General features: G+C 43.7%; 1 protein-coding gene across 1 annotated transcript; it reads right to left on the reverse strand.

Moving 5' to 3' along the window:
* HSD17B2 (hydroxysteroid 17-beta dehydrogenase 2) lies at window positions 1-14,270 on the reverse strand. Its single transcript, XM_034426530.3, has 5 exons — window positions 13,467-14,270; window positions 9,732-9,944; window positions 7,516-7,701; window positions 5,194-5,331; window positions 1-3,547 (listed from the first exon to the last, which is right to left on the reverse strand). The coding sequence occupies exons 1-5, from the start codon at window positions 13,750-13,752 to the stop codon at window positions 3,186-3,188; spliced, it is 1,185 nt and encodes a 394-aa protein (XP_034282421.2). The 5' UTR covers window positions 13,753-14,270; the 3' UTR covers window positions 1-3,185.
* Between the last annotated feature and the right edge of the window lie 4,599 nt (window positions 14,271-18,869).

The following is an 18,869-nucleotide window of genomic DNA, read 5'->3' on the forward strand; positions in this document are numbered from 1 at the left end:
TGTAATAAATATATGTTTATTATGATACAGACCAAGGGGATTCTTGTTGTGGGGGCCTCTTGCTTTTCTTTTACATCGTCTCATTCCATACAACCTTACAAATATTTGGCATAACCCAAACGAATGGACAATAACCCAAACAACAGAAGCGTTGTACCAACTCTAGCTTTGTAGACACGCAAACGTCTCAATATTTAATCCAGGTTACAATTAGAATTGTGGATACAAAGACTTTGCCAATGGAGCATTCACAGACATTCTCTGAGCAAATTTGGAAAGCTCTTAAAGTTGAGTAATATTTATTTACGCATACATGATTTGAACAGAGGAGGGACACAAAAGTACATGTGATGGCTGACACCTCCTGTCGACATCAGAGGTGGTCCTTGGTGCTCTCTGAGCTTGGTGGCTTTCTTGCAGACGTTTCATTACCCAACTAGGTAACATCATCAGTGCTGCTGGTGTTACCTAGTTTGGGCCATGGAATGACTGCAAGAAAATCACTAACCTCAGAGAGCACCAAGGAACCCTCATTTCAACCCTTGAGCTACAAATATTCTCCTTTATTGAGATCCAAGGTGGGCAGCGTCCCAAATACATTGCAAATTCTATATTCACTCTCAAGTTTTTCTTTCTGCCTTTCTCCTCGTCTTCTGTTTCGTTCATTGCTTCTTTTCATAAATGATCCGTTTTGGCTCTTTGCGACTGGCCAGAAGGCTGTGGAATTCTGATGAGTCATTATTGACCAAGCATCCTTGAGTAATTAATGCCGTAATTGTTGACACAGCCTGTCAACAATTGTGCTAAAACCCAGTGCTCAGCATGCTAGAATGGGCTAGAATATTTATTTATTTAGTGGAGAGTGGAAGGAGGGGCTTGTTTTGTGTCCCCCCCCTTTTCCAGCAGCTGGGAATCACATGGGTCAGGCTAACAATGTTGTGATATCACAAAAGATGCTGAGTTTTCCTTTTCCTTCCTTTCTTCCTGTTGTGGCCTGCCAGTGGCCTGCACAGCTTGTGGCTGATCCCGACGACGAGGAGGCTGGTGTAATGTTGCGCCAGCACCTTGTGCAGCCGGCGCTCGCGTCGGACAGCGAGGAGGCTGAAGAGAATGTGGTGCCAGAGGCAGAGACTCAGTCAGGGCCTTCAGAGTCTCCAGAGGCTCCTTCAAGTGCAGAGAGTAAAGTGGAGGAGCCTCTCCTCAATGCTCGAGCATGCAGAGCTGCCAGAAGGCAGGAGTGGCTACTCGGGAGGAGGAGGTCTCGTCGAGAATAAGGCTTGGGACTAATTGGCCACTCCCTTAGCCTATTTAAGTCACACGCAGTTAGCAATTGCTGCTGGAAACAACGTTTAATTATTACGCAGAGCATTTTGGAGAGTGAGTTTCTTATCACATCTTGGTTTCTGGGCTGGTTGCCAACCTTTGTCGGACTTTGTTTATTCTTTGTACTTTATAGCAGGCTGATAAGGACATTTGCACTGGAAGCCTGCATTTTGAAAGGGGTCTGTTTGTAATAAACGGAGTTTTTGGAGCTTGGTGTGTGTCACACTCCTTGGGATCCAGAGCTGGGGCAGAACCCTTCCTTCCTTCCTTCCTTCCTTCCTTCCTTCCTTCCTTCCTTCCTTCCTTCCTTCCTTCCTTCCTAAGGTATATTCGACGGCTTGTCCTGATTCTCTCTCTCTCTCTCTCTCTCTCAGAAATCTGTAGGCATTTTCACCAGACCTCAGACACCTGACTTCAGGAGATTCCAGGGGTTGCCATAAATAAATTCATAACCGCAGGAGGAGTCCTTGGGAAGTCCCATCCCCTTCCAGAAATCTGATTGGCAGCCTAAAACTATGACACCTAAAGAGATAACGGTCTGCAACTCCTCTTCCTGTGCAGGAAACCCATTCTTACTAACCACTATTTGCAAAGTAAGTATATCTATGTCTTTCCCCCCCACCCTTTCTTCTCCTCCTTCTTGGCACTCTTGGAACTGGCCCAGGCGGAGTATAACCTTTGACTACAGCTGCTATTACTGTTAATGACAAACTTTTATGATCTCTTAGGTTTATTTCATTTTTGGTTTGGCAATTCCATCAAGTAATTTAGGAATCAGGTCAGATGTCAGTTCTTTCTTCTTTTGATGTCAGGTCAGGTTGATTCAGGGTAGCGCCTTAAGCATGAACTGGCACAAAGGACAAACTAACTGTTATGTCTTAAAAACACAACAAGATGATGCAAATTCATACATATCTGCATAGAATCCATTCACATTCTTCCCCTAAAGTTTTCAGAAGAAGATTCCAGGTGAATACATTTTTTCTTTTCTTTTATATACTCCTGAGCAAAATCATGGGTGGGAATATATATGTGTGTGTGTTTTTTTCTATCAAGACACCTGGTCTACCCCAACATGTGGGAGGAGGCATTATTTCTTTATTTATCAGCAAAATATAAATTAATTATATATATATGTGTGTGTCTTTGGTTATTCGGGTCTTCTCCCACGTAAAATTGGAAGTGTTTTGGCGACGTTTCGACGAAGTCTCATTCGTCATCTTCAGGCTGGTGTTCTCGGCTTCGTGCTTCCAGGAGCAATGTGAGATCGCAGCTGTCTCTTCCTTTTAACAGCTAGTGGGGGTGTGAGCTGATTGGGTGGGAACTTGGCTGTGTTCTGATTGGGTGGAGGTGTGTTCTGATTGGTTAGGGGCTTGGCTGTGCTCTGATTGGATGGGGGGTTGGTTGTGCTCTGATTGGCTGGGGGGGTGTTCTGTTTGGGTATACATATAATAAGTATTGATTGGATGAGGTCAAACAAAAGATCAGGGGAAAAAATATAGATATGAATCTTTGGAAAAGGGAAGACTTTTTTTTCAGCACTGCCCCAAAACACAAAATACAATTCCAGAAAAAGCTAATCTCCATCTCAAAACAAAGGTGAACCTTAGAAGGCGTTATCACAAGATGTTCGCTATTATAAGGTTAAAACCTCTTTCTTCGGTACCATTTTAAAATCTACGCTTATATTCCTATCTACCTCTACCTCCGTTTATGGTTTACTGGTTTCCTAGGTTGCGTAATTTAGCTGAACAACTTATCAAATATAGGGCACAAACCGTCGAAAATGTGAGGGACTACCAACTTCCTCTTTTCTTTTTCTTTTTCTTTTTCTTTTTGAAGGGTGCGTGTGGACTTCTTACTCAATTTACGACCTGCTTTTTTTGCTCTGACATTCGGAGAGCATAAGGCATGTGAGGGTTACATATTATTTTGCTCATGAAAAAGTCATAAAACCAGAGAGGAAAATAACAGAACACGAGAAGCAAGGTGTAGCTATTCTTGCCTGGAGCGTATAAACCTTTTGGTTGCTCAGCCAGTAAAGCATGCAGAACATCAGTGAAGATGGGCGAGAGATCCTCTGAGCAAATCGTATTCATCTGACTGAGGTACGTCCTCAAGTTATGGATGTAATCATCACCATAATCTTTCTTCACGTCTGGAGCGAGGCTCTCCATAATTGTCTGTTCTTCCTTTTTCCAGTCTTCAGGATTCCCCCCGATTGCTAGAAAACCAACGAATTCATTTATTTATTTATTTATTGGAATGTCTAGCCTCTTTGGTTTCTCTTCAGAAGTTATTCCTATAAAAGACTCCCAGTGGATAGTTAAGACTGCGAAAAGAACAATTGCAATCCAGGCGGCCTTCCAGAGAAGACCTGACCTAGGCTCCCTTAACAAGCAGGAGGCAGGAATTACTGGCAAAACCTCTTTTATTTACACGACTGTGAATTATGTTCATTCACAATCAGGAAGGTTTGTCCGAACAGTTTTTCAAAGGAATATTTCTTATCTCGTTTGGCAAGCTGCCACGTAACTTGTTTCCAACCGCAGTACAAGGCAAAACTTGGCACAGAGTCTCTCAGAGTCACGGAATGAGAAAATTGTTTCCTGCAAAAGCCCACTCCCTGTTTGCTCCTCTTTTATTTCCTATGGGAGGGGCAAGGTGTGGCCTTACTCCCGAGTCGACCCTGCTTTCTTAATTGTTCTTGTCTTCTGACAGCTCTGTGCACGCGCATACTGGGAATGGGCTCCAGCTGTTCCTTTGCCTCGCTGTTGACTATCTCCCTCTTTGCCTCTGACGCAGAGCTCTTGTCCGAGCTTTCCCCAGCCCCCAGGACTGGCCCAAGTTCCTCCCCAACCTCCTCACTGTCCGACTCTGCTGCCAGCTCCACTGGCCACCAGCGGCCACAACAAGACTGGTACATTGCAAGGTCAGAAGGAGAGCTGGGAAAATATCTATAGACCCCACACATCCTGGACATAAACTGTTTCAATTTCTCTCCTTGGGATGGCACTATAGGGCATCACATGCCAAAACTACTAGACACAGAGACCATTTTTGCCGTCAGGCCATCCCCCTGCTGGACACCTCATTCTCAGGGTGCTACCTAAAGTCTCTATATACTTACCCATGTAGTATGACTATAGTATTATTATTATCTTTCTTATTTTTACTACCCTCTCTTATTGGTATGATTATGATTGTGATGATGATTATTCCGTGGCTTTGCATGTACGTTGAGAGCTTCTGCACCGGAGACAAATTCCTTGTGTGTCTAACCACACTTTGGCAAATAAAGTATTCTAATTCTAATTATAAATCCGATCAGGATAAATAGAGAGAAGCAGATGGCAGGAGAGCCTACACCGTTCAAGCTTCTTCCATAGGTTGGCGTGGGATATATTGGTGAAGAAGAAGAATTCTGGGGATCAAGTTAAAAGCCCCTAAACCATCTTCCCATGCAAGCATTGGCTCAGCTACATGATGTCAAATTTAGACAGACAGCCTTTCTATAAAAGTACTTTCTAGGAAATTCATCAGAGAAAGGTCTCAGAAGTGGTATTTATGAATCTGAAAAGAATGGCTGGTAGAATTGAATTATGAAAGAATCAATAATCCAAGTCTTCCCTTGGGAAAAGTCAGTTTGCAAACTCTTAGAAAAAATGTGCTTTGCATCTTAGGGTTGAGACTCATGGAATCTTGGATCTTAAAAAGCGAAACCAGGTGCTAGATGACTGACAGCCAATTTCTGATATTGGGTTGAGAGCCTTGGTTCCTCTGGAGGGGACTTTTCTCAAGAGTTGGGAGAAAGAGGGAGTGAAATCTCACGGCATATGTGTTTTGAAGCCTGATGGATAGAGAACTTACATGTTTTGAAGCCTGATGGGTGAAAAAGGGCAACTTTGATGCCCCACTTGGACAGCTCCTGCCTCATAACACCAGAAAACATGGAAAGAGCTGCCTTGGAGGCACCGTAGGCAGCAAACAGTGGCATTGGGATTCCTCCTATGAGACAAATCAAAACAGTGACTTATTGATGGAGAACTAAAATCTTCAAGAAAAGCTAAACGTTAAGCCGATGTTAAATACAAGATTCTTAGCAGCAAACAAGTTAAAGGTCTAAGTTCTTGCTGGCTAAATATAGTTATGAAATGCTTGTCTTCTTTTTTATATTTATATTGACGGTTTCCTAATATGATTTTATTGCTTATTTGTTCCCTATGACTATTATTAAGTGTTGTACCTTATGATTCTTGACGAATGTATCTTTTCTTTTATGTACACTGAGAGTGTATGCTCCAAGACATATTCCTTGTGTGTCCAATCACACTTGGCCAATAAATAATTCTATTCTATTCTATTCTATTCTATTCTATTCTATTCTATTCTATTCTATTCTATTCTATTCTATTCTATTCTATTCTATTCTATTCTATTCTATTCTATTCTATTTCCTCTCCTCTTCCTTTTCCTTAAAGGATATTGGAAAAAAAAATATTGCCAGGTTTTAAGTACCCCATGCCTTCAAGAAATTAGTCAGTTATTCAGTGTTTTGGACCATCACAGGACTTCTAATATTTATCCGCTTACAATTTTGATGGTTTGCAATTGTCCATTATTGTTGTTCTGCCTTCAGGTGGGTTGGAAAATAGCTTGACCCCCTCTTCTTTGTGGCAGCCCCACAAATATTGGAAGCCTACTATCATGTCACCCCTAGTCCTTCTTTTCACTAGACTAGATATACCCAATCCCTTCAACTGTTCCTCATATGTTTTAGCCTCCAGTCCCCTAATCATCTTTGTTGCTCTTTTCTCCACGATTTCCAGAGTCTCAACATCGTTTTTTACATTGTGGCGACCAAAACTGGATGCAGTATTCCAAGTGGTCTTACTAAGGCTTTGTAAAGTGGTATTAACACTTCACTTGATCTTTATTCTATCCCTCGGTTAATGCAGCCTAGGATTGTGTTGGCTTTTTTGGCTATTGCCGCACACTTCTGGCTCAGATTTAGATGATTGTCCACTAAGACTCCAAGATCTCACAGATACTGTTATTGAACAAGGTTTCTCTCTCTCTCTCTCTCCCTCTCTCTCTCTTTCTCTCTCTCTCCCTCCCTCCCTCTCTCTCTCTTTCTCTCTCTCTCTCTCTCTTTTAATAAAAAAACAAGTTTGCTATTCCTATTGCCTCATTTTTTTACTCTGATTCATCCATCCCAACTGTCTGAAACTCTGGTAGCTGGATTTAAAAAAAAAACAACAACCCACAATTCTTTAGCTACCAGACAAAAGAGCCTCAAGCAATTCATGTTCCTCCTGTAAGAAATACTTTTCACAGTATGGGGAATGAGAATATCACATCATATCATGTCCTTCGGGAGAAGGGCGGTATAGAAATAAAATAATAATAATAATAATAATAATAATAATAATAATAATAATAATAATATTATTATTATTATTATTATTATTATTATTATTATTATTATTATTATTGCATTATCCCATCTTTTGTTTGAGACTTTCTGAAGATGGCATTTAATAGACAAGGAAAAAGAAGTCCCATTTTAATTGACAGATTTGATCCGAAGGCTGCATTGTGTTTATTAGAAATCTAGAGGGAAATCATATGTGATGTTAACACCAATAAAATGCAATTCTGTACATTCTTTTTGTGAATAAGTAAATAACCGCACGCTTTTCTTTAACGCATGTTTTATTTTGGCCTTAGGCAAGCTCCATTGCAATACTCGGAGAAGTACAAATTTCGAAAGATAAGGGAGCTGTTGGTTTGCATAGTAGCAAAACACACAAGCAGACAAGTGTATGTGTACACACACACACACACACACACACACACACACACACACACACACACACAAATAGGCCAGTCCATATTTCCCCTGCATTTTTGGCCTTGGCATGGCTATAAATACTTGGAGCTTAGAAATGTGATAGTGCCCCATTCCTAACGTGCCAGACTAAATCTTCTTGAACATTAGATAGCTCAATTGTTTAGCGTTGACATATCTGCTTTTTCCTGCCGTCTGATCGTTAGATTCGTGATTCATTTGGCAGCCTCCCATGCGACAGCTCCGAAAGGTTCAGAAAAGTGGCCGCTAAGGGAACAGAATCCAACCCAGGTGACGGTCTATAAATTTACAACTTGCTGGAAAACACGAGCATAACTCACCTGCCAGGCTCGAGATGTTAATAATCCTTCCCTTGGATTTCCGGAGCAACGGTAAGAACACTTTGGATATTTCAACAGGGCCAAAGAAATTTACATCCATGCACTGCTTGTAAGAACTCAAGGGGAGCAGTTCTCCATCAGCTACGTACCCCAGGATTCCTGCATTGTTGATAACAGCCCAAAGCTCTGGCAAGGAGAAAGGAAAGGCTAACAAGTGAAATAATGAATTCCCGTGGCAGGAAGGAAGCTATCCCAGAACTTTGCCTTGCCCTGCCCCTGCCCCTGCCCCTACCCTCTTGCCTTCCTTCCTCTTTCTTTCCTTCCTTCCTTGTCTGTTTTTTCTTCTTTTCTTCCTTCCCTCTGTCCCTCCGTCCCTCCGTTTTTCTTTCTTTCTTTCCTTCCTTCCTTCCCTCCCTCCCTGTATTTCCTTCCTTCCTCTTTTCTTCCTTCCTTCCTTGTCTATTTTTCCCTCCTTTATTCCTTTCCTCTGTCCCTCCCTCCCTGTTTTTCCTTCTTTCCTTCCTTCCCTCCCTCCCTGTTTTTCCTTCCTTCCTCTTTTCTTCCTTCCTTGTCTATTTTTCCTTCCTTTATTCCTTTCCTCTGTCCCTCCCTCCCTGTTTTTCCTTCCTTTCTTCCTTCCCTCCCTCCCTCCATTTTTCCTTCCTCCTTTCCTTCCTTCTTCCTTCCCTCCCCTCCATCCTTTTTTCCTTCCTTTCCTTCCTCCCTGTTTTTCCTTCCTTCCTTCCTCCCTCTCCATTTTTCTCCCTTTCTTCCTTCCTGCCCTCCTCCCTCCTCTTTTTTCCTTCCTTCCTTCCTTCCTTCCTTCCCTCCCTCCTCCCCTCCATTCCCTCCCCTTCCTTCTTTCCTCCCTTCCTTCTTCATTTCCTTCTTCCCTTCCTTCCTTGCTTTGCATGCATATCTTACCAAACTCTTCTCTTTTGCCTACTTTTTAAAGCAAATGAACAAAATCAGACATCTCAGGATTCCTGAGAAGTAGCAACTTTTAGATTTTCCAGCAGCCAAATGAACTGTTTGTCAATTAAAGCCAAGAGGAATGTTATAAAGTGCTCGTTCTAAATACTGTTAATAAGCAATAACTCTCTGGAACGTAAACGGTTACAAACAGACATAACTCAGAGACTTGTAAACAACAGAGCCTTTCTGAGATGGAAGGAAGGAACGGGGGGGGGACCCATAAATGAGATCTTTACCCCCAAAACCTCATGCCTGACAAGTAGGGTTGATTGCATTTCAGACATTAGATAAGACAATTGATTTTTTTCTCTTTTTTTTAATAGCAGCATTTGGATGTCACAGTGCTGAGATCTGACAATATTTGTGTCAGCATTCCAGGAAAACCCCAACTCCAAGTAAAGACGTGGAAGCAAGCATTTTCCAAAGTTCTCTTTACTAGAATAGGTAAACTGGCACATCTGGGAAAACCCAAATCTGAAAAGCCGGGGTTTTCCTTCAGTAAGTCAAAGCTCCCAAAACCATCCCCTTTTCCACCCCGTCGGTCACATGCTCCAATCAACATCTGTTCCATCCCGATCCAGCCCCCTGACCACTCCTTCTCCAGATGCTGGATCGCCCTGATCTTGACCGACAGGAAGAATGCTATTATGTCTACTAACCCCCTCTCCTAAATCCCCCCTCCTACGGAGGCAGCACTGGAGCCTCCGGCCTAATATGGCCAAGGCTGACAGGCTTCCCCCCCTGCAAAAAGAACCACCTCCTCCAGGCAAAACACAAAAGAAGGGGTTAACACCTAGCACCAATCCCCTTAACCCCCTCTCCCCCCCCCCACAGGGGGACATTTCAGTTTCTCAGGAAATTGCACTACCAAAGGAGGGGGTGGAGCAGCTGCCAAAGCTGACAATTTGATGGATAACTGTGTGTGGTTTTTCATTATCTAGACTGCAAATATTGGGCAACGGTCAGCAGCGGGCAATCGTCCAGCTTGTAGCCACCACCGTTAAGTTGACTACATGCAGCTGCGTTAAGATAGATCTTTTATCTCAATTCTGTTTATTCCATCAGCCTCTAAAAGGAGGTAAACATTGATGTCAGCCTCTGATTTTGAAAGATGATTAGGCTGCTCAGGCCAATATCAACAGGCCTTCTCCTTTCTGGACCTTTGCAAAAAAATAAATAAATGTAACATCGGCAAGAACGAGGATCACAGAGGGGCGGGAGAAGTGCAAACAAAGCCATACCTTCGTTTTGCAACTTCCGTCTTGTTTCAAGATAAGCCTCCTTGATTTGCACAGAACTGGTGATATCCAGCTGCAGGATGGAAAGCCTTTCGGAGCAGGTCTCCTTCAGCGTTTTGGCACCGGGCCCCGTTGCGTTTAACACGCCGGCAAAGACAGTAAACCCTAAACTGTCAAGGTACTTGGCGAGCTCATGGCCGATTCCACTGTCGGTTCCTATCAAAGAAGCCATTAAAAATATAAGTATATGTGTATGTGTATGTGTATGTGTATGTGTATGTGTATGTGTATGTGTATATATGCGTGCATGTATATATATATACCTATATATATATATAGGTCTTTGGTTATTCGGGTCTTCTCCCACGTAAAATTGGCGTCTTGGCGACGCCATGTCACATTGCTCCTGGAAGCACGAAGCCGAGAACACCAGCCTGAAGATGACGAATGAGACTTCGTCAAAACGTCGCCAAGACACTTCCAATTTTACGTGGAAGAAGACCCGAATAACCAAAGACCTACATACAAACACCAGTTTGAAGAACCGGTAGCGGAAATTTTGAGTAGTTCAGAGAACCAGCAAATACCACCTCTGGCTGGCCCCAGAGTGGTGTGTGAATGGAGATTTTGCAATATTCTTCCCCCAGGAGTGGGGAGGGAATGGGGATTTTGCCGTATCCTTTCCCTGCCACTCCCACCAAGCTACACCCACCAAGCCACGCTGACAGAACCGGTAGTAAAAAAGTTCAGATTACACCACTGGTATAACCTCCTTGGTACCAGCCCAATGCCTTAATCACTACATCTGTGGTGTTGAAATAAGTCACATTCACCGTCTAATTCTACCTGGGTTTTTTTAATTATTATTATTACTTGGGCTGATACCGACACAACAGCATAATTTGCAGCTCAGGGTTGAATTCGGGGTTCTTGGTGCTCTCTGAGCTTGGTTGTTTTCTTACAGACATTTCATTATCAAATTAGGTGACATCTTCACTGCTCTCTCTGAGTTTGGTTGTTTTCTTACAGACATTTCATTAGCAAACTAGGTGATATCTTCACTGCTCTCTCTGAGCTTGGTTGTTTGGTTGTAGGCACATCATTACCAAACTAGGCACTGAGGGTGTTGCCTAGTTTGGTAACGAGATGCCTGTAACCAAACAAAGCAAGCTCAGAGAAGGGCCCCACAAAGGGTATCCCCCAAAGGATGGGAGCCTAACTGCCACCTGAAAGGCTCTAGGGAGAAGAGTCCATCCCACATCTGGATAATGGAATCCAAGGTTAGATTTAGGATTGAGATCTCTTCCCACCGTGTAGCCAAATCTGTCTCTGTGAAACTTAACCCAGCCTGCGTCAATCAACCTAAAGAAGAGGGCAAGTCAACGTTTTTGACCAGAACAGCTGCCAAAGTGTGGTTTGCTTCCCTTTGCTGGGAATGAGCCATCCTGCTAATGCAGGGGTCTCCAACCTTGGCAACTTTAAGGCTTGTGAACTTCAACTCCCAGAGTTCCTCAGCCAGCAAAGCTGAGGAACGTAAAGGAACAAAAATAAATAAAAGAATAAGGGAGCGGGGGAGGACTTTTGGCCATGACTGGTATTTATTTGGCTGTAAGGTATGTGAGCAGGAGTCCTTGTGGAATGTGGGAATGGAAATGGCACATGTCTGTCTCGACGTTCTTTTGCAAAAATTTCAAGTGACACATGAAATGGCTGAGGTTTCTTCCATGGGGGCAAAATAGGACCATTTCTTTTTTTTTAAAATGTGGACATGAGAACTTTTGGTAGTGTCAATCCAGTTGTTCTCCAACACTCATCATGCAAACCGCATGTTTTTTCCATTTCCAATGGCTAATAGACAATATGGGAGAAAGAGAGAGAGAGGGAGGGAGGGAGAGAGAGAGAGAGAGAGAGAGAGAAGGAGGGGGAGAGAGAGGGAGGGAGAGAGGGAGAGGGAGGGAGGGAAAGAGAATGAGAGGGGGGAGGGAGAGAGAGGGAGGGAGGGAGGCAGGGAGAGAGGGAAGGAGGGAGAGAATGAGAGAGGGGATGGGAGGGAAGCAGGGAGAGGGAGGGAGGCAGAGAGAATGAGAGAGAGAGAGAGAGAGAGAGAGAGAGAAAAGTACATCTAAACTTTCAGCACAGCACCAAAAGGAAAGAAAACGGGGCACAAAAGTACCAATGCAACGGTGATCAACCTTCTATGGTTTTAGGTTTTCTGTTTCTCTGTCTCTCATTCTCATTTTGGGTTGCGTGAGAGAGAAAGAAAGAGAGAGAGTTGGAGAGAAAGAGACAGAAAGAGAAAAAGAGAGAAAGAAAGATGCAGAGAAAGAGTGAGAGTGAGCAAGAGAGAGATAGAGAGAGAGAAGGACAAAGTGGGAGAGACAGATTGAGAGGAGAGCGCATGAGGGTAAAACAGGGATATATATAGAGAGAGAGAGAAAGAAGGAGGGAGAGGGAGGGAGGGAGGAGAGAGAAAAAGGAAGAAACATTGAGAGGAGAGAGACAGAAAGAGAGATATTGAGAGAGAAAGAGATTTACTATTATTTTCAGAGTCCATTGAGGAATTTTTTTCCCTTGCTCCATCCCGCCTGTGACATGCTCTTCTTGGCAAGGTGCTGTACCAGCAATTAAGCAATTTGTGTCAAGGTGCTATCCACACCCACCGCCACCCATTCCTGGACTTGGTCTGTTGCCATTTATCACCGACTGTTAAAAGCCACCTGTCAGATGTGAAGAGCTGCGCTAGTTAACCTTTCCAAAAAAGAGGATTAGGAAAAGGCTGCCCATTCCCTTTTTGCATGGGAAGAAAAGGGAGAAAAGGCCAGGTGACAGACTCAGAAGATCCCTAAATTATTTCACAGTTTACAATCAATAAAGGAGAACATTTGTAGCCCAGGGTTGAAATGAGGTGCTCTCTGAGCTTGGTGGTTTTCTGGCAGACGTTTCATGACCCAACTAGGGAACATTGTCAGTGCTAGAAGGGAAGGGGATTTGCAGAGAGGAAGAGGAGGAGGATGGTGGGGTCCTCAGTGCTTGTTGAGCTTGGTGGTTTTCTGGCAGATGTTTCATGACCCAACTAGGGAACATTGTCAGTGCTAGAAGGGAAGGGGATTTGCAGAGAGGAAGAGGAGGAGGAGGATGGTGGGGTCCTCAGTGCTTGTTGAGCTTGGTGGTTTTCTGGCAGACGTTTCATGACCCAACTAGGGAACATTGTCAGTGCTAGAAGGGAAGGGGATTTGCAGAGAGGAAGAGGAGGAGGAGGATGGTGGGATCCTCGGTGCTCGCTGAGCTTGGTGGTTTTCTTGCAGACGTTTCATGACTCAACTAGGGAACATCATCAGTGCTAGTTCTTCATCATCATCTAGCACTGATGATGTGCCCTAGTTGGGTCATGAAACATCTGCGAGGAAACCACCAAGCTCAGTAAGTACCAAGGACACCTCACCATTTACAGCTCCTGCATCAGAAAGCATCCTTACCCCAAAAACCCATGCCAACCTTCACACATGTCCAAAGTATCCTCAAAGTATTTCAATCTGAGGAGCGGGGAAAAATACATCCTTATTTCTACATCAGGCAAAGCAGATCAATCCACCTTCATGAAAGAAAAGACGTTAGCTAAGGAAAACCCAAGCCCTCTAGAAAAGTTCTTTGAGAGAAGACGGCGCCAATTCCAACTTGGCCATTCCACTCGAGAAGGTGGGACAGCCAGCCCATCCTTAGACATTCCATCTCCCTTACCTGTGATCAGCACCGCTTTATGGCTGACGGGCAGCATCGCTTGCGCAGGAGTGTACCACCAAAACACGAGGCACGCCAGGGAGAAGAGACCCAAGCCCAGGGAATTTCTCAAGGTGGTGAAGCAGAGGACTTCCAGGGTCAAAAGCAACAGGAGTCCCCAGAGGAAAGGAGGGGCTTTCTCCACTCGGTTCTTCTTCGCTCGATAAAAAATCGTGCCACCGTAAAGCACCGTGGCTCCCATGTAGAAGAGCAGAGAATGATCAAGTTCAGCCTGGTACAAAACCATGACAGAACGGCTCAGACAGGCACTGAAAAGGAAAAAAAAAAAACAAAAAACAAAAGGAAAGACAAAAAGGAAAGAAAAAGGGGGGAGGAAAAAAAGATCCTTGGTATTAAAAAAGTAGATTTAAAAAGGAAAGTTCCTAGGACGATTCACAGCCCAGGCAAAGGTGTCTGATGTCTCCAAGCAGGAAAGAAGCATCTGAAAAAGGACTTGACAGGCAGTGAAACAGCAAATCTTGAAACTGGGGTGGGTTTTATCTGTTCTGGCCGGCTTTGCCACGCCAGGGTGATAGTGGGGGAAACTTCGGATATTTGCCTTCACTTCATTTTAAGTTGTTGTCCCCCCACCTCTTTTTATTGCAGGAGGGCTCCACCTTCAGAAGGATATACACACGCACACACGCGTGCGTGCAGAGAGAGAGAGAGGGTGGGAAAGAGAGAGAGAGAATCAGAGGCAAAGAACAAGCTTTGGATAATGTTTGACAGAGCCAAGACCCAGCAAGAAGCAGCAAGTTTTGTCCTAAGGGAAGTTAGAAAGGGTGACATAATTGACAGGTTTGCAGCTGAGGCACTTCAGGGAAAAGTGTGTGTGTGTGTGTGTGTGTGTGTGCACGTGTGTGTGCCACCGCACTCTGGAGCTGACCTGTTCCCTTTGATGTGCAGCCTTCCAACTGCCCACGGATTTAATGAGGGCACACGCTTCTCTTTCATCAACTCGTTGTTAGCTGGAACCGAGGAACTTAATTAGCACAAACGAACACACTCCAAAGCACAACTTCATTGGAAGGGCAATACCACAAACCTTCCACTTTGACGGGGGGCGGGGGGGAGATCTTTATAAAGTTGCCTAGGTTACGGAGAAGGTGCATAGTTGTTGTTGTTGTTGTTTGTCATCTCCCCGCATCTCCTGCGGTTCTAGAATTCGCAGGTGATCCCATGAAGGTGATTGTTGATAGACAGACAGACAGGCAGACATGGAGGGTGGGAGATGTTTAGAAGGAAAACGAAGAAGAAAAAGAAATCCTTACTCAGCAATAAATTTATGGGTTAATGTGAAATACAATCGCTGTCTCTCTACTGGACAGTGGAGGAAACTCCACTGGGGAGGCTAAGGCTATGGTGGGTTACCATAAATTGTCCGGTTTTCCATTTGGACTTCATTTATTTTCTTTATTTCAACTCCCCCCCCTCCCCCAATTGAGGCACACGACGTGACTTCTGTCCACAACTGCCCCAACCTTACATTTTCCCTAATCCAAAGACTAGATAAGTTTAATGGAAGCTTCAGAGCAGATAACCAGAACAAGGTGGGCAGAGAGGATTTCGTAGGGATCGTTTAAATGGAGACACCGGCGCTCAGATCTTAGTTAGAAAGGAACACACAGCATACACAGAGCCTCTGTTAACCCACAACAGCTTTATTGGAGTCAGTTTGCTTAAGAGTTACTCCTACAAGTAGATCTTTACTCATGGTTTCCCCCCACTGCAAATTGGGCTGAGAAAGAGCAGATGCCAGAATCCAATCAGAACTTCCAGGAATGGTGAAGTCAATCAAAGTCCCTCAAAGCTTCCCGTTTAATCCCTGACCAGCCTTCCTTTTTATATCTTCTCTGCCTTCTGTTGGCCATTAGATGTTCAGTTGCATGGCAGTTCTTATCTTTAGTGGTTGTCACTCCAAGTCTGTTCTAGATGGATTGCTTCCTGGTGGCCTCCTGCCCAGCCGTTCTTATTTCCAGACCTGATCTGGTTGTCTCCTTGCTTTTCAACTTCCTCTGCAAGTCTATATTTTCCCGCTCAAAATTTCAATAATCTCTCTCCTCCATTTTCTTTTCACAGTATTAGACCTACAGCGAAACCTGGTCCAAAGGACATCCACTCATTGAGAGCCTATTCCTGGGAAGAAACACCGAGAGACAAGACCTTCCTGTCCATAGTCACCTCTGTTTTTCCCAGAAGCTGTTGTTCGAAAGTTGACCTAGATGGACATTTGCTAGAAAGTACTGCCTGTAACAAGCCAAATTCTAGAGAAAGAACAATTTGAGCTCATTGACAGAACAATCAATGTTTTGTTAAACAGAAGCTCAGGGAATGCCTTATTGATGCCTGAACCTCTGGGCAAGTCTGCACTTTTGTCTAATATTTGAACAATGGAGATGGATCCTTGTTTTTAATCTGCAGCTCATAATAACTATGAATAAGAGAAGATTTTTTTAAAAAAAGGAGCACTTCTGGATGGAGAAAAGGGAATTGGCCAAGGCACCACAAAGACATTGGGACAGGAAGGACTGATGTAGAACTAAAGTGGTATCGGGGCTTGGAATGATGGCCTTCAGGATGCCAAAAACTCACCGATTGGTAGAATTCCATCTCTATAGAAAGTTAAAGAAGGGGATGAAACAAAGGATTCGGGGGTACAAATAATGCTCAGCTGCCTTCTTCCCCTCCCCCAAGGGTGTCATCCAGAGGAAATAAGTGACCTGTTCCCACAATTTTGGCTTAATTTCCTGCCTTTGTTCAAAGCTTTCTCCATCGTCAGTCAGTAAAAATGACACAGGAGAATTTACAGGAAAACGAACCCGATTCGAGAGCAATGACAGACATCTTTCTCTCTCAAGGAGCTGCTTGACTCCATGCTTAAAGAGGAATGACTGTTTTCATGAACCGCTGGCATTAACAGTTCTCCGTTGAAGGTCTCTACTTTCATGATACAACCGGCAGCTTCAATTATCTTGAAGTTATTCCAGACAATGTGTCATGACGCAGAGGACTGACGCTGTCTTACCAGCAGAAGAAGAAGAAGAAACCTCCAGCTCTTGAGGTCACGCCTGAAGATGTCCAAGTGAAGGAGGGTTAAATAAAGCCATGTTCCTCCACAAAGGCCAAAAGGGTTATTGGGTTTTTCTTCAAGCAGAGCAGAAAGACGATCAAATGGTTAATCCATCTTGAACCTTGCATGGGAAGGAGCTTCAAGCACGTCAGATGTCTGTGTGGACAAATATTAAAGCCAGAGACCTATCGACCTTCTCCCCGCCCACCCCCCCAAGTTTCAAAGACATGGCTTGCGGTGAGATAAAAACAACATCAAGTCATTTATACTAAATTTAAATGGCGGGAGACAACAGGAACAAAGCACAGTTGTTTCTCCCCAGCTTAATGTTCTTAGGAAAACTTGAAAATGTGATTTTGAGTCTAGCGCTAGGTACATATTTCTGCTTTCTCCCATGTTTACTTCCGTTCAATAGTAACGTTCTCCCACAAAAAAGAGCCTTGGTAGTACAGGGGTTTAAGGCACCCTGTTATTAAGCTTATTAAGACCAGCTGCCTGCAATTACTGCAGGGTTCGAATCTCGCCAAGGCTCAAGGTTGACTCAGCCTTCCATCCTTTCTAAGGTAGGTGAAATGAGGACCCAGTTTGTGGGGGCAATAAGCTGACTTTGTATAAATATACAAAAGGATGAAGGCTATTGCTGAGCACATTGTAAGCCACCCTGAGTCTTCGGAGAAGGGCGGCATATAAATCAAATTAAAAAAAAAAACGTATGAAGGGTTTCTTCAATATTGGGAAGTCTTTGGGGAGGGGGGTGAGGGAAGGAACCAAGCAACATCCTTGCCTTATTGGTAAAAGCCAAACTGAGTAAACTGAGCTACTCTCTGCAGATCTCAGATTAAAAGAGGTGGAAGGGGCCTGGTAGGCCAGCTAGTCAGTTCTAGGCTGCATAAACAGAGGGATAGAATCAAGATCACGTGAAGTGTTAATACCGCTTTATGATGCCTTGGTAAGGCCACACTTGGAATATACTGCATTCAGTTTTGGTTGCCACGATGTAAAAAAGATGTGGAGACTTTAGAAAGAGTGCAGAGAAGAGCAACAAAGAGGATTAGGGGATTGGAGGCTAAAACATATGAAGAACAGATGCAGGAACTGGGTATGTCTAGTCTGATGAAAAGAAGGACTAGGGGAGACATGATAGCAGTCTTCCAATATCTCAGGAGCTGCCACAAAGAAGAGGGAGTCAAGCTATTCTCCAAAGCACCTGAAGGCAGGACAAGAAGCAATGCGTGGAAACTAATCAAGGAAAGAACCAACCTGGAACTAAGGAGAAATTTCCTGACAGTGAGAACAATTAATCAGTGGAACAACTTGCCTCCAGAGGTTGTGAATGCTGCAACACTGGACATTTTTAAGATGAGGTTGGATAACCATTTGTCTGAAGTGATGTAGGGTTTCCTGCCTAAGCAGGGGTTGGACTAGAAGACCTCCAAGGTCCCTTCCAACTCTTGTGTTGCGTTGTGTTGCATTACGTTGCGTTGCATTGCTACCACCAGCTACCAAGCTCCCCCAGGGTTTACAATAAAACATAAAAGCAAAAAATGAAAACCAGAGATATAAAAAAAAAAAAAACAATTCAAGACCACATCTAACATAATTAAAATCAACCATCATAATCCATGCTTTCAACCTGCATTTATGAAACGTGTGTTGGCAGGACATTTTTCCACCCCAAAGCCAAGGAAGGAAAACACAGAAACTTGAGAAGGTTCTGCACAAACTGAAATTTCAACAAGGAAGGCCTCATTGTCAAGTTGGAATTTATTTAAACCTGGAAGATGGCACGTACGTACCATAAGTCATCCCTTCCGGAAGGGATACAGTTGTTATATCCAACAAATGGCTTATTTTGAAAGGTAGAACATAGGAGTGGAAGGGACCTTGGAGGTATTCTAGTTTAACCTCCTGCTCAAGGCAGGAGCCTTATACCATCCCAGTCCAATGGTTGCCTAGACTATTTTTTGTGAAAATCTACAGTGATTCCTACCTATAATTAATGAACCACACATTCTACCACGAGAAATATTTGGCAACCATTCTGATGATTTCAAGGGAAACCATATGTGAGGCTTGGCCTTCTCAGGTGTTGACATGTCCATGAAGAACACTACAAGTTTTCTTTCTGTTAGGATGAGATCTTTTGTGATAACGGTTTTATCTAGAAATACAAAGCAATCAGGATAGGAAAGCATGCAGGCATTCTTCCAAGGCAGTAAATCTCCTAGCTCTTATCTGGTTTCTCTTGGCAGTTTAACTCCCTCTGGTATTTTCCCATTAGTTGTGTAGATGAC

The sequence above is a fragment of the Pantherophis guttatus genome, chromosome 11, assembly GCF_059756535.1.
Source record: "Pantherophis guttatus breed Tessera chromosome 11, ASM5975653v1, whole genome shotgun sequence".
NCBI classification, from domain to species: domain Eukaryota; kingdom Metazoa; phylum Chordata; class Lepidosauria; order Squamata; family Colubridae; genus Pantherophis; species Pantherophis guttatus.